The sequence below is a fragment of the Excalfactoria chinensis genome, chromosome 1 (genome assembly GCF_039878825.1).
Source record: "Excalfactoria chinensis isolate bCotChi1 chromosome 1, bCotChi1.hap2, whole genome shotgun sequence".
NCBI classification, from domain to species: domain Eukaryota; kingdom Metazoa; phylum Chordata; class Aves; order Galliformes; family Phasianidae; genus Excalfactoria; species Excalfactoria chinensis.
In genome coordinates, this window is record NC_092825.1 from 13,382,686 (window position 1) to 13,396,309 (window position 13,624).

General features: G+C 41.4%; 2 protein-coding genes across 4 annotated transcripts in view; one reads left to right on the forward strand and one right to left on the reverse strand.

The window, feature by feature from the left end:
• The window catches only part of COG5 (component of oligomeric golgi complex 5), a 178,631-nt gene extending 166,081 nt beyond the window's left edge, over positions 1 to 12,550 (reverse strand). Inside the window, exons 1-6 of the mRNA XM_072350510.1 lie at positions 12,361 to 12,550; positions 11,712 to 11,851; positions 10,530 to 10,587; positions 7,397 to 7,451; positions 7,244 to 7,313; positions 1,769 to 1,889 (exon numbers count right to left, since the gene is read on the reverse strand). Coding sequence (XP_072206611.1) covers positions 1,769 to 1,889; positions 7,244 to 7,313; positions 7,397 to 7,451; positions 10,530 to 10,587; positions 11,712 to 11,851; positions 12,361 to 12,418 — 502 coding nt within the window. The 5' untranslated portion in view covers positions 12,419 to 12,550. The remainder of the gene's footprint in view (positions 1 to 1,768; positions 1,890 to 7,243; positions 7,314 to 7,396; positions 7,452 to 10,529; positions 10,588 to 11,711; positions 11,852 to 12,360) is intronic.
• Positions 12,468 to 13,624, forward strand: part of DUS4L (dihydrouridine synthase 4 like) — a 35,162-nt gene continuing 34,005 nt past the window's right edge. For 2 of the 3 annotated variants that reach the window (XM_072350552.1, XM_072350562.1), the window contains exons 1-2: positions 12,468 to 12,647; positions 12,850 to 12,971. In XM_072350552.1, the coding sequence (XP_072206653.1) occupies positions 12,538 to 12,647; positions 12,850 to 12,971 (232 nt within the window). In that variant the 5' untranslated portion in view covers positions 12,468 to 12,537. The remainder of the gene's footprint in view (positions 12,648 to 12,849; positions 12,972 to 13,624) is intronic. The other variant, XM_072350586.1, reaches the window with a different exon arrangement.

Consider the following 13,624-nt stretch of genomic DNA (forward strand, 5'->3'; position numbering starts at 1 on the left):
CCCACTTCCTGCGCTTCCCACTCTCCCAGTGCCACATAGCATTACCTCATATTACCCTACAACACACCATGTTCCCACTGCAGCACCCTGAACAGTGCTTACTCTGGAATTGCACACTTCCCTCCCTGTGAGCAGAGCTACCCCAATCATAAGAACCTCCACCAAAAAGGACGGGCAACTGCACTGGCTTTTCTGAATGGGAGTGTTCCATGCATCCAGGTTCTGGGAGGCAGGAAAAACCCAGAGCAGCCAAGATAAGTGGCCAAAAATAACAAATAAGCAGAGAATTAAAAGATGAGGGAGGGATGCAGATAAGAGAAAAGGAGATTGATATACCAGGAAGAGAGGAAAACTAAATATAAGGGGTTTTAACCTAGCCAGAAACCATCCAAAATTAAATTAAGGGCCACAAGCCCTGGCTCCTTCCATGCACTGTAGGATAAAACTCTAAAATGCTTCTTAAGGGGACACATTTCCCTTTATTTTTAATAACAATTACTCTGACTTCCCCAGGCTTCAGAAAAAGAGCAGGTATTTGAAAACAAGAAACTCAGAAAGCTGCAACACATCAACAAAAGAAGTAGAAGCTTTCCTTCCTCCTAAAGAAATTCTAAACAAGATCCAAAGAGCAGCATAAACATTTCAAATCCCAATGTTAAGTCATACTCAGTATTTAAATAGGATCTAGCATACAGATTAACACCAAAGGACTTGCAATTCGAGCAGCTAAAAGCCAGCATTTCTTTATATATCCTCACGTTGGGTACCAAAAATGTAAGACATTAAACAAAAAAATTAGCTTAAAATACTACATTCAGTGCTCTAGTGCTCCAGTCAAACTGATACACTAAATAAATATTTAAACTTTCCATTTGCAACATAGCATCTGCTAATTATAATGCTAAATCATTGTCTAATAATTCTCTGATTACACAGAATAAAAAGAGCAGCAGTGACAAATATGCACAATAAACCCCAGAATGATTCTGAGTGTTCAATAGTTCAGCCCTCCCACAACCTATTTTTGGAAGTTGAAACGTGGATACCATTAAACCAAGGAGAAACAACTGGCAAGCTACCATATGCAATGGTGATTTCAAAGACTACTGGGAATTTCTTTCCTGCATCCTGCAGCATAGTGCGGAAGCATCCAGGCTAGCTGAAGAACAAAAAGCAGCCTAGCAACGTAATGCGAGCATCATGAGAAGTATTTTACCATTCTTTCTACAAGCTAGTAAAATAGAGAGTAAATTAGTCACTTCTGGAACAGAATGCTTCCGAGTTAGCCTAGGTGTATCATGTCACATACGGCTTTCATAAAGGTCAAAAGGACAATCATTTTCTTTCAAGACGCAAACTGTAATTCAAACTATGCCTTATTATACTGCAGTGTCTTCCTACAGCTAAACATAAAATCCATCACCTCTGAGGGTATTTTATACAAGCATAAACCAGTGCAAAATTAACTTATATAGAAAAACCATTGCCCAAAAAGTAAGCTTTTGCAACAGGATCTTCATGTTATTAAACAATTCTACCTGGAGAAGTATGAAAAAAAAAAAAAATGAAGATCTCGAATGAAAGTACTGAATGAAATTACAACTAAGTGAGTTCTGTTCATATCATTTCCCAGTTCAAACCAAGAGGCCGACAGTGAGAACCACACTAACAGTTATAGGAGCTTCTTCATTTTCTTGCAAAGTCAAACGCTAGCGTGAGTCATATGAGCGCAAGCTAAAAATGCCTCTAAAAGCCAAGAAGGACTCACCAAGTTCATTGAGACTCTGAGCAGCTTTTGTTATCTCCCTGCTTCCTCCTTGTAGTTGTCCTTGAAGTCTCTTACTGAGATGCAAGATGCGTATTATCCTCCGCAGCAAGTCACAGGCAGCCTGTGGAGATATCGCAGCATTAGGGGATATTATCAGCACACTCTGATCTCAAAATTTTAGGTTTCTAATATGGAAACATTTTAACCAAAGGAAACATAAATTTGAATAACAAGGAACTTCAGGACACTGAAAGGCCTGTTCTTAAGTACCTTTTTTCATTACCTAATACAATGCAGGCAAACAATATCAAAAGCTGGACTAAGATTATGCTGCCATTACTAGCACCTCTTTCCACCTCAAAAAAAAAGAAAGAAACACTATGAGAGTGACACGTTCTATTTCCAAGCAGAAGTGAGCTCCATTTTGCATTACACAGCCCTCCTCAGCAGTTCTCCCATCTCTAAACTTCAGTAAAACTAAGAAGTTGGCTTTGCCCATTAAGTATCGATCCAAAGTAAGTAAAATAACAGAGAACAATAAAAGCTTAAAGGCTTTAAGTGTTATCTTACAGATATTGACTCTTACGACAGGAATAGATACAATAATCCATTTTCATCAAAAATTTCATAGGGCCATTCACCTACATTTATCAATCTGTCACTTCGTTTTACTTGATAGGTTTGCAAAAGCACACCCCATTCTTGGCTACAAATTAAGATGGATGCATACACCAATTTTCAGGAACCATCTGCATTGTATTTTCATCAGCACCAATTCAGAGCCAAGGTATTGTTGACATCGGAATCGAACATATGAGTTTCACCATTTTCCACTCAACTATTCCTTCAAACAAGTTTGCTTGTTCTACACAGTAAATTAATGGAGGCAGACAACCAGTGTGAGTTACACCACGTGCATGATAAATGTTTTAAGCTTTACAATGAAAGAAGGTCCCGATGACAATGGGTATGAAGTGATGACAAGCTACTATATAGGGCAGATCCCCAAGCTGCTTCTAGGCTACACAACTCAGGTACATCAACTATTTAAACTACTGTGTCATTTAAGCATAGCAAACAAGCATCAGGACTGCCTGACATGCCCCAGTGGCAACTTAATGTGCAGGCATCGAAGCCCAGACAGCTTCAGCGCACATCGATCCAGGAAAGACTCCTTCAGAACTCCACCATAAGGGGAGTCCTAAAGACACACATAGGTCTTCATTGAAGTACAGTAATGAGAGAAACTGTACAATAAGCAGAGAAAATGGAGCTCATCTGGATGGGTCAGTCATGTTAGAAGGTGCGTGGTACAGGGTGAGCGACGTTACTTTAAAACGTGTCTCCAGCATCTGAAATCAGACTAACAAGTGGTAAATAAGAAATCGGGGATGAGCAAGACACAGTTGTTATATTTTCCCTGCTACTGAAGGGAAGGCCTCTTGAAAGGCCTTGTCTTATAGACAGAAAAATGAAATTAAAAATTACTTAAAATATACACAAATATATTCAGAATCTGACAGGCTTTAAGCCCTTTCAAATCTTGAAAACAATTAAGTACATATATGAAAATATACATAAGTAAGTCCCTGCAGCCAGTGTTTCGTGGTTTGCACAACTCACCAAACTCTACTGTATGCCAGCACAAACCAGTGGAAATACACAAATATAATGTTTGATTTTTATTCAGTATCTAGGTACAACAAAGAATATTATGAAGAGCCACTGAGACGAATCACTGAAAGCACGTTGACTCTCACTGCTGTGGGCACAAAGCCATGTATCACTAAGGGCAAGTTCCCTAAGCTTTCCAGGATGACTTAGCCACATGATTTCTATTATCATTAGTGAGAACCAAGTGAGGCTTATCCTGCTTTGGAGAGATTAACATATCAGTTTTAATTAATGCATTCCTTTAATCAGAACTTATTTTGATCCACGTATCACTTCCATATCTCTGAACAAAACTTCTGCAAGATAAATGAAAAACAGCTCTTTATGCAGTTCACTGTGCCTCATCAAGGAAGGGTGCACAGTATTACTACTTTGCCTTCAGATCTAATTCTCTCATCCAACTGTGTACCTCTGGCTAACTTTTCCCCTAGGACTTTAGTTATCTTCTGAGCCTCTCGTACTTCACATGCAAAAAAAATTCTTTTTTAATTAATTGTTGTTTTTTATCTCCCGTTCCAAGAAACGAGGTTGTAAAAGGACTATCAGGCTGAATAAGGGATAGGAAATGTTACATTCGGATTCAAGGGGAAAAAAAAAAAGGATGTCTTCCAAAGACACTGAGGATGCACCCTTAACTTCACAGCTATCACTAATGACCACACTGTGCCCTTGGCAAACATGTTTCACACAAGTATTGGCATTTTTGTGAATTCTTCAACTTAATACAACTCTCAAATACTGTAAAAGTACGCAGTATATGGGGACTGTGCAATGGAAAGTTAACAGAATCTACTAGCAGAGTTGTTCATGAATGCTTGATCATCAACCCCCCCTACCACCTGTACCACAGAAGACTGAGTTAATTCAGGAAACAGTCATTCCTGGAGTCAATGCAGCATGCTTTGCCAAAGGAAATGCTTGTATCCAAACACGATGGAATTCCATGGTTAAAGCAAAACTTAATTCGGAAAAAGCAGGGAGCGGCCTGAGTTAGTCCCAGTGGCTTTCATTAACTTAAAAATCAAACACGAATTTTCTGGAGATTACACGTTACTATCTGCTGAAATTTAAATCAGCAATAACAAAGACATTATTGCTGCGATTCAAGCAAAAAGCCTCTTTTAATCTTCAGTTAATTTTAGGAAATTATTGAGGCAATTAGAAACACCACTTGAAGCAGCCAGTACACAGCTCATAGCTGTGATTGCATGTATCTGTCAGACCGTAATGCAGGTGAATGTACGTGTAATACAAGCCCAAATAAAGATGGAACAGTACACCATCTTAAGACTACGTGGATATTTATGCACTGTAGTACCAGCATGAATTCTGCTATCAGTAAACACTTCAAAGAGAGAACAGTTTTCTATTGTAGAAATATTTTTTTCTATTTTGTGGATTGTTGTTTTTTTTAATTAAAACTTTAAAGGAAATCAGATATTGTAGGGATTTCTAAACTGAAGATATCTAAAATTAAGAGGAGTTGGTTAGACAGAAAATAACCCTCTGAAGGACAAACTCTCTGTTCAGCTGTTAACTAATCCCATTTAGCTTGTGATATGGCATGGAAAGTCTATGAATGTGCTCAGAAGAGGATAGGATGATTTAAAGCAGGAAGTAAGCTCTGTGAGTTTGCTGCTCCCCTGAGACGCCGTGAAGCCATAAGAACAAAGCAAGACATAATATACATAAGCATACAACAGAGATTGAGAATTCAAAACTACATTTGTAGTTTGACGATGAACTAAGAGAAAATGTTTATGAAAAAGCGAGGCTATATTAAAAACAATTAAGGATGGTGAAATCCAGCTTTATGCAAGCCAAACACTCCTTCAGTTTGTGAGCAGTCCCATAGCAATCAAAGAACAAGCACTAAAGCAATACAATCATGAATACAAGAGGCCCTTAAACACCACACAAATCAGCAAAGAATAACTAGCAACACTAATTCGACAGCATCGTCTTTTATCAGTCATTTATCTTTATGTTTTAAACTTATTCTACTGACTGTACATCAGCTGATAAAATCAGCAGGTTTGACTGTCCATGCTATAAGTCTTGCGTTTGGTACAGAAGTAAGCAATGTCATTTCATCAGCCCTGCCACAACCAGGAAGCAAACCATTTGCTGTGCTGATGTTCTTCCTTCCTGAACAAACAAGGCTGCCAGGTAAACAGACACAACAGCATCATAATGCACTCACTGTGTATCTGCCAACAGAGGAGAGGACAGCAGCCCTCATGCTGAGAACTGCCACTGGCAGCAATGCTGGAGTGATCCTTCCTCTTTCTGTGCATAGCTAAGTAAGCAGCTAGGGACATGAGGATGGGCAGCCCAGAAGGCTCCCTTTACCTGGCATCTCTCTCTTTTTTTTGTTTTTGTTGTGGGTTTTTTTGGGTGTTTTTATGGCTGGCATTTGGAGTAAGAAGACTCACAGCCCAGAAGAGTCAGATATTACAATTGCCCTGGCATAGGCTGAGCAACAACCCCGGCCCCTGGCTGCATGCTGCTTTTACACCACAGAAAAATCCCTACTACACCAGAGAGGAAGCAAAGTGAACCCAAGAAACACTTCCTAAACTCAGGGACTCCTGCAGTTTGACTTTACAAAAGGTCAGAGAAGAAACAACCATCACCTTTAACTCCAAATTCCCACAGTTCTTCCCACAGCTGCAACATTCACCAGAGAAGATAAAAATAAAATCTGAACCTAGCCTGGCACATGAAAGTCATGGAAATTTTGCCTGGTGGCAAAACCAGTGACAGCTAGAGCTGGGAAGCACAGGAGCAGCAGCTGAACAACCAGGCTGAACAGACTGCTAAGAGCTTCCTGCTGAACTTCACTACTACTGAAAAGCAGATAGAAAATATCAGACCTTCAGTTGAGAGCCCAGCACGCTTACTTGTTCCACCATTCCTGGACTAGAAACCGTGTACAGCTGTTTGCAGCTTCATCTGCTTGTAATCTACAAACTAACAGCAACCTACTCGAGCAGATACATCCACAGTCCAAATTTCAGCTACTAAAAGATAAGTTTTTAGTTTTGCAACTCAAAATATTTTTTTAAAGAGAAATGGTTCAAACAGTAACTCTAACAGTAACTCTAATGGTTCAAACAGTAACTCTTTAAGCCTCTCCTGATTTGGAGTTGTGTTGCTTTTGAATAAATAAACTGAACAGAACGCAGTTACATCTACGGGATCGATGGGATAGTTTTCAACTGCAATAAAGTTGAAAATAGAAGTGTTCAACACTTATCTCACCACTGCTGGGAAAAGGCTCCCCCCCACTGCTCTTCTTTAACAGGAACTCCATTCTCTGTAGGCTCCATTTAAAAGACAGGAACATCTGTGTACCTGGGCTTGTACACCAAAACTCCAACTGGCTCTGTAAGTTCCCAAACTCTTTACTAAAGTGCAGTTAAACACACATATAGAGGAAAAGAGTGCCTCCTACAGAACATCATAATATTAAACATTAAATATACCTAGACAGAAATGAAAATGTAATTAACCTGTACTCTGATAGCCTTTCATTCTTTCCCTCATCTAAACAAAAACTAAACCAGCTAGCGCAAAAGTCATCTTCACACTCAGCAATATGAAGCACCTCTCAGTAGCTCATGAGGAGACACATGAATATTGATTTTTACTGAGAAATACTGACAGCAAACTCCAGTCTACTGGAGTACAGAAATCCCACTCGTGTCTGATGAGTCACCTTTTCTTAATGCTCTGGAGGACTGGCAAATGAAACACTTTAAAAAAAGACTTTTAAAATGTATTTCTAATACAACTTACCTGAAGCTTTGCTAGCTGAGCCGTGCGAGACACTATTTTGTTGTAGGGATCAACAATTTTGGCCCTAATTCTGAAAAGAAGAAGTTTATGGAGGTATTAATAAATAGCATGATAGAACAAGTCAGAATTCTAATCACATCATGAATGGCATACCTATCGACAGTACTTTGTAGAGCACCAATTCTGGTCTGCATCATTTGGAGGACACCTACAAAATAAAGCAGATGTTTTACAAGTAACACGCATGATATGAAGAATAGTTCTTTCTATAATTGACAACATCTATTTCTGTATTAAAAGAAAACAATCCCCCTTAACAACAAAACATTCAAAGATATTGAAGTGAATGAGACAGAGAGAAATTTAGAAATTAACGGAAGAGGTAATAAGCAATTACTGACTGCTACTACTACTGCTATGAAAATCCTGCTACAGAACAAAAACCTGCAGAAGATACACTGTTCTGGAATTCATCACACGTTAAGCTTCAAGTAATATTTACAGAATGCTGCTTTCTAAAAGAATGATGATCTCGGCTGATGTTAGAGGAACATAACCCGATGCAAACACCTGAACATGACATAAAAAGCACCACAACTTATTTAACAAAGGAACTGGACAGTACAGAGAAGCTAGCAGGCAAGGAGAACTGAGAAGCAATGCCATTTCAAGGTTTTCTTCCTGTGCATAAGCACCTTCAGCAAAAAGTAAGGTATGTCATTGTGAGATCATCTAATTCAGATCACAAACAGAGCATGCTACCCTAACCTTGTTTGTTCCAGATTAGTTTGGAAAAGCAGCACAAAGGAAAACCCACAAGCACAGTTGTTCTTTCCTTGCTAAATTGCAAACAAAGCAGCCAAGGGTAATAGTCACTTTTGCAACATGGAATCAGCCTGCTGAGAATTTAATTAAGTTATAGAAACACAGACCTACGAAATGATTTTTGTTTCAATTCTTGTCGGCACTCTCAAACATCCTCTGTGCTTGTAAAGCCTTGTTTGCAAGCCTAACTCCTTCAATTGAACAAAACTATCATATGATACGGAAAGACAGAATACAAACAAGACTACTGCTATTCAGACTCTATTTCATCTATTTGTCCAAGTAGGCCTACTCCCATTTTCTCCACAGTTCAGAATTATTAACTTGGTTTATTGATAGAATCAGGAGTCTTCTTGTATTTATAAATAGGACGGCAGGCATGCAATCCTCGCAGATAAAAAGATGAAGATATGAGAGAGAGAAAAGACATCAGGATGGGCTGAATTTTCTACTTCACACTAATAGGGGACAACAAGTAACACAACAATGCTACATCTACGAGTGTTGCACCCTTTACAGCAACATAACATCCCTCCTGCCAATAGGCATTATTAGGAAGGGTGACAAGGTAATCTACCCTCTGTATGTGCTATATAAGATCCCACCTAACCTATCTCAAGCTAGCAGGTGACTGAAGACATCTGGTGAGCTATTTATAGAAAAGGAGTGAGAAAAGAGTATTTATATCTAATCAGTGTGCCATTAGCGGAGCATACAGATGTAAAAGAAAAAAAGAAGTCTCCGGGAATTTACAAGTTAGGCTAATTAATTTGCAATATTTAATGAGATTCGTGTATCCAAATGACTGCGCATGCTGTGAGTTATGACAAGAAAGTAAGCAGATGAAGATTAATGACCTAAGTGTATGAAGATACTCTAAGCTACGTATTTCTAACTTCATAGTTAAATTTCCTATTAACATTTCTCTTTTATTTTACTTATGGATATTGACTCAGTTCTTCTACAGTGACCATATTATATCACATGTAGCCCAAGCACTGCAAAGAGAAGCAGGTTTTGCAATACTTAAAATATCATCTGTGTCTGCATAGAACTGTAGTTTCAACTGATGTCTCAAGTGTCAAAAAAATGTCAGGATTAGAACCCTCCCATGTTTCTCTTTCAGAAGAAAAGGGGCCTCTTAAGGAGAATAACACTGTATCAATGGAAAACGATCAAGAATTTTTATGCAGATTCAATTTTATTTCAATTTTTGGTTATCAGCTGTGAATTGCTTTATTGACTACACCTCTCCTACAGAAATATTTTAATTCTGAATAGCTGTTTTGAAGTACTTCGCTTTTGCTTCAGAGCAATTTTAGGCAGGAATGCCTTCAGAAAGAACCATGATTTCTGAACACATGGTTCCACAGAACACAAGCTGGGAGATGATCACCATGTAGATGATAAATTCCATGTCTGGAAGATGAGCAGGTTTCCCATTTCCTATGCTTTCATTTTCCAACTGATTAAAAAAAATATTTGGGGATTAGCATTGCTGGATTAAATATGCATTTCTCTATTTCTAAAATCTAGATAAATGCTAGTAATTGAATAGTGTATGCAATACTTTACAAAGGCTCAGAAGGCACAATAACCATCAGCAAACAGAAACTCTCTGGTTATGACAAGATTTAAAAGCAGAAGAAGGGAGAAAGGTGGTTTACTTGATTACTACAGAGTAGAAGGGGAAGGAGATATGCTTGAAGCCCACAGTATATGCAAACACACATACTGTAAAGGAAATATCTTTCTCCACAAAAACAAAACAAAAACAAAACCCATCAACTCCCACAAATGAGTGACACAAATAAGTGTCACAAAGCAGAATGGCTGGCCTAATGAGCACCCAGGAGGAGAACCATATTCTGTAATCATTTCTCTGTACACATTCCACAGTTTCTGGGTGAAGTCTTTACAAATCAGCAATTTATTTTAAAAGCCAGAACCCAATTAGTGGAATGACAGAAACGTACAGATTTAATCTAGTAGCTTCTTACTAGAAAGAAAAATTTCAGTGTTTCAGTACAGTTATGATTATGTGTTAATGCCTATTCGGTTAAGATTTGCAAACCATGCAACATGCACGTGCAGCATTTACAAACTTGGTACTGATGTTCACAGATAATGCAATAAAATTAGGCTTATTTAGGAGAAAACAAACAAACAAAAAGGTTAAAAAGGTATTAAAAGGTCAAAAAGATTTGACTGCTAAAGTTGCTTTAGAAGAGACTATGAAGCTTTTTTGCCTATGGAATAGTTACTCCAGAGAAGAAGCAGTCAAATCTTCTCCCAGGAGCTCCATCTGCTGACATCAAGGAAAAAAAAAGCTGCTACAACTTCTCAGTTGTAAGTTCTGTAGCTGCTCCATTATTGACCAAAGTGAATCATGTTCCCACGCAGAAATTAAAAACGCTCCCCTGCAAATAGGAATTAGCAAGCAAAGGTAGATGGATCTCACCTTCTAGGGATTCAATTCCAGTTGCTTGAGCCAACAAGTCTTCATGTCTTGCAACAACCTTTAAAAAACAAAAAAAGAGAGAGAAAATAGAAACAATGACATAAGAACGGAGACGTACGCCTGAAAGGGTTATCAAAATATCATCATCATGTTTCATTAAACAGATCCAAGAAAAAGCAGATGAAAGCATTTTCAGAACACTTTGATTCACAAAATAGTAAGCTCAAAATGGGAGAGTCATATATTGCAGTATAGGTGACATATTAACATAAGTCAGAAAAACAAGCATGCTGCAACACATATTGATATGTAACAGTAGCTGTAAGTGTGAGCTTAATAATAACACAGTAATAATGTATATTCCCATTTTAATGTTTTCATTTCTAATTATGAAATTTAGAAACTAACTTCCAAAGAACTTACCATTGCAGGGGGAGCAGTTTTTCAAACGAAGCACAAACTTATCATGTACTCCCGCAGCCAGCTCAATGGTAGTTAAAGTGTCCACCTGGATTTTATCACTAAGCCTTTGACTATCCAAATTTAAATGCCTTTTGAAGGCGTGGAGGTGTATTATTGTTAAGCACTGGAATAGGCTACCCAGGGAGGTGGTTGAGTCACCATCCCTGGATACGTTTAAAAACCACTTGGATGTGGTGCTCAGGGACATGATTTAGCTGAGGGCTGTCAGTTAGGGTAGTATGATTAGGTCATGGTTGGACTTGATCTATAAGGTCTTTTTCAGCCTGAGTGACTCTATTCTATTCTACTAGCACAGGTTGTGTTTGCCCAGTTAAGGGTAAGAAGTAAAGCCCAAGCTACACTCCAGCACAAGACAGAAGAGTGCAGGACAAGTCATTCACTGTCTTCTCACAACCATCATGCCAAAACACTGGGAAGTTTTTCTGATAGCCCATACGATCTTTTGGAAAGAGTCAGGGAACCCTTACAAGGAATAGTGGGACCTCCACATGCACAGAGACTGAGTGTAGAAACTGAAAGCAAAGCAGCATACATCTCCTTGAGGGGTACAAAGTGGAGTTAGTGTCACATTCACTGCTCTTTTTACTTCAAGCTGTACTTTCAGTTACCAAGCAATGTCAAAAGCAAAGATCACTGGCCTAATCAGTTTTTAATCACTTTATCAACCACCCCCAAGCACCAGGCATGCTTTAAACTTACTTGTACATGAAGCTCTTTATCCAGCTGGCTGATACCTTGGGCAAGCTTTGCAAGCTGCTCAGCTATCACTGCCTGATGGATTGATTGCGACGTGTAAGCTTTCACATCAAAGTCCTCCCTGAAGAAGTCAGCATAGCACTCTGAAAACAGATTCAGATGTTATCTGCATGCTTCAAACCGGCTGCGCCGATGGATCTACAGCAGGCGGTGCTCAGGTTCCTCCAGCTGGAGCAGCACGCATCCCAGGTAACACAACATGGGAGAGCGGTCTGAGAACAGACTGCCATCAAAGTGAGTCCGCGTGGCAAAACCCACAACTTCACGGAACTGCATCTTACAACTTATACTACATAAGGAAACTGCGCTCCGGTGGTGACTTTTAACCAAGTAAGACGTGCGCTGCTTTGTGCGGAGGGCTGGCAGAGGCTGACAGCTGCGTGCCTCCCGCACACAGCTCCCCTCAGGAGCAGCAGAGGCGGGCAGCCCCCGGACAGCCCCCGCCGAGGGGAGCAGGAAGGCAGGCCCCGCTCTGGGGCTGCGCTGCCCGCGCCGTTCCCCTCCGCCCCACAAACTTTGTGCGACGTGACACCACGGAGGCCCAACGCCCCGCTCGCCCCGGCCTACGACCGCCGCCAGGACCGCGCCTCACCATCCGCCTGCAGCTCTGCCAGCGCCGGGGCCGGGGCTCCGCTCCCCGCTTCCTCCATGCCGCCCGGCGGAGCCTGCCGCGCGTCACTGCCCGGCGGCGGCGCGCGGTGATGATGGCAGAGGGAGCGACGGGGCGGGGCGGGACATGGCGGGGCGGTGAGAGGAGAGCGTGCCGTACATGAACGGGGACGTCGCAGAACGCGAACAATGCCCGGGGAAGGACCCGGTCGGTCTGTTCCGGGACGGGCACGTCGTGAAGATCTGCGCCCCGATGGTTCGCTACTCCAAGTGGGTCACTGCTGGCGGCGCGGGTGGCGTGACGGGAAGGCGGGCGGGCGGGCGGGCTCCTTCTCCTGGGGTTGTATGGGAGCGCGACAGACGCGGACACGTTCGTCTTTACACATCCCCGCAGCGCTGCCTATTAGAGCGAAGCTTTAGGGCGGCTCTTAAGGTCCGCTCCGTGTGCCTGTGCTGTGCCCTGTCCCCGCAGGCTGCCGTTCCGCACCCTGGTCCGACGGTACGGCTGCGATCTGTGCTACACCCCCATGGTCGTGGCGGCCGACTTCGTGAGGTCAGCCAAAGCCAGGGACAGCGAGTTCACCACAAACAGAGGTAATTCTGGTAAAGGCACTGCTGCCTTCTTGGAACGTTTTATGTACCAATGGTGTCCTGGCTCGTATCAGATATAATGCAGCCAGGGGGACAGGTAAATGACTGTCCCTTAGCACTGGTGAGGCTGCACCTCAAGTGCTGTGTTAAGTTCTGCTCTTCTTACAACAAGAAAGGCTCTGGAGAGTGTCCAGAGAAGGGAAGCAGAGCTGTGAGGGCTCTGGAGCACAGCTCTGATGGGGAGCGGCTGAGGGGACTGGGATGATTCAGTCTGGAGAAGAGGAAGCTCAGGGGAGACCTTATTGCTCTCTACAGCTGCCTGAAAGGAGGTTGTGGTGAGGTGGCGGTCGGCCTCTGCTTCTGTGCAACAGCAACAGGATGAGTGGGAGAAGCCTTAAGTTGTGCTATGGAGGGTTCAGTTTGGGTACTAAGAGAAATTTCTTCTTATAGTAATGCATTGAAATGGGTTACACCATTTCCACACCCAAACTACTTAAATGTACTGTCCCTCAACACTGCAGCTTTATTGCTGAGCATGGCATTATGTGGTATGGAATATTCCTTTGGCCAGTTCTAGATCATCTCCCTCTCCCTGTTGGTCATACTTCTCCTGATGCCACCCAAGATACGGTCGTCCTTCTGTCTGCTCATAAGGA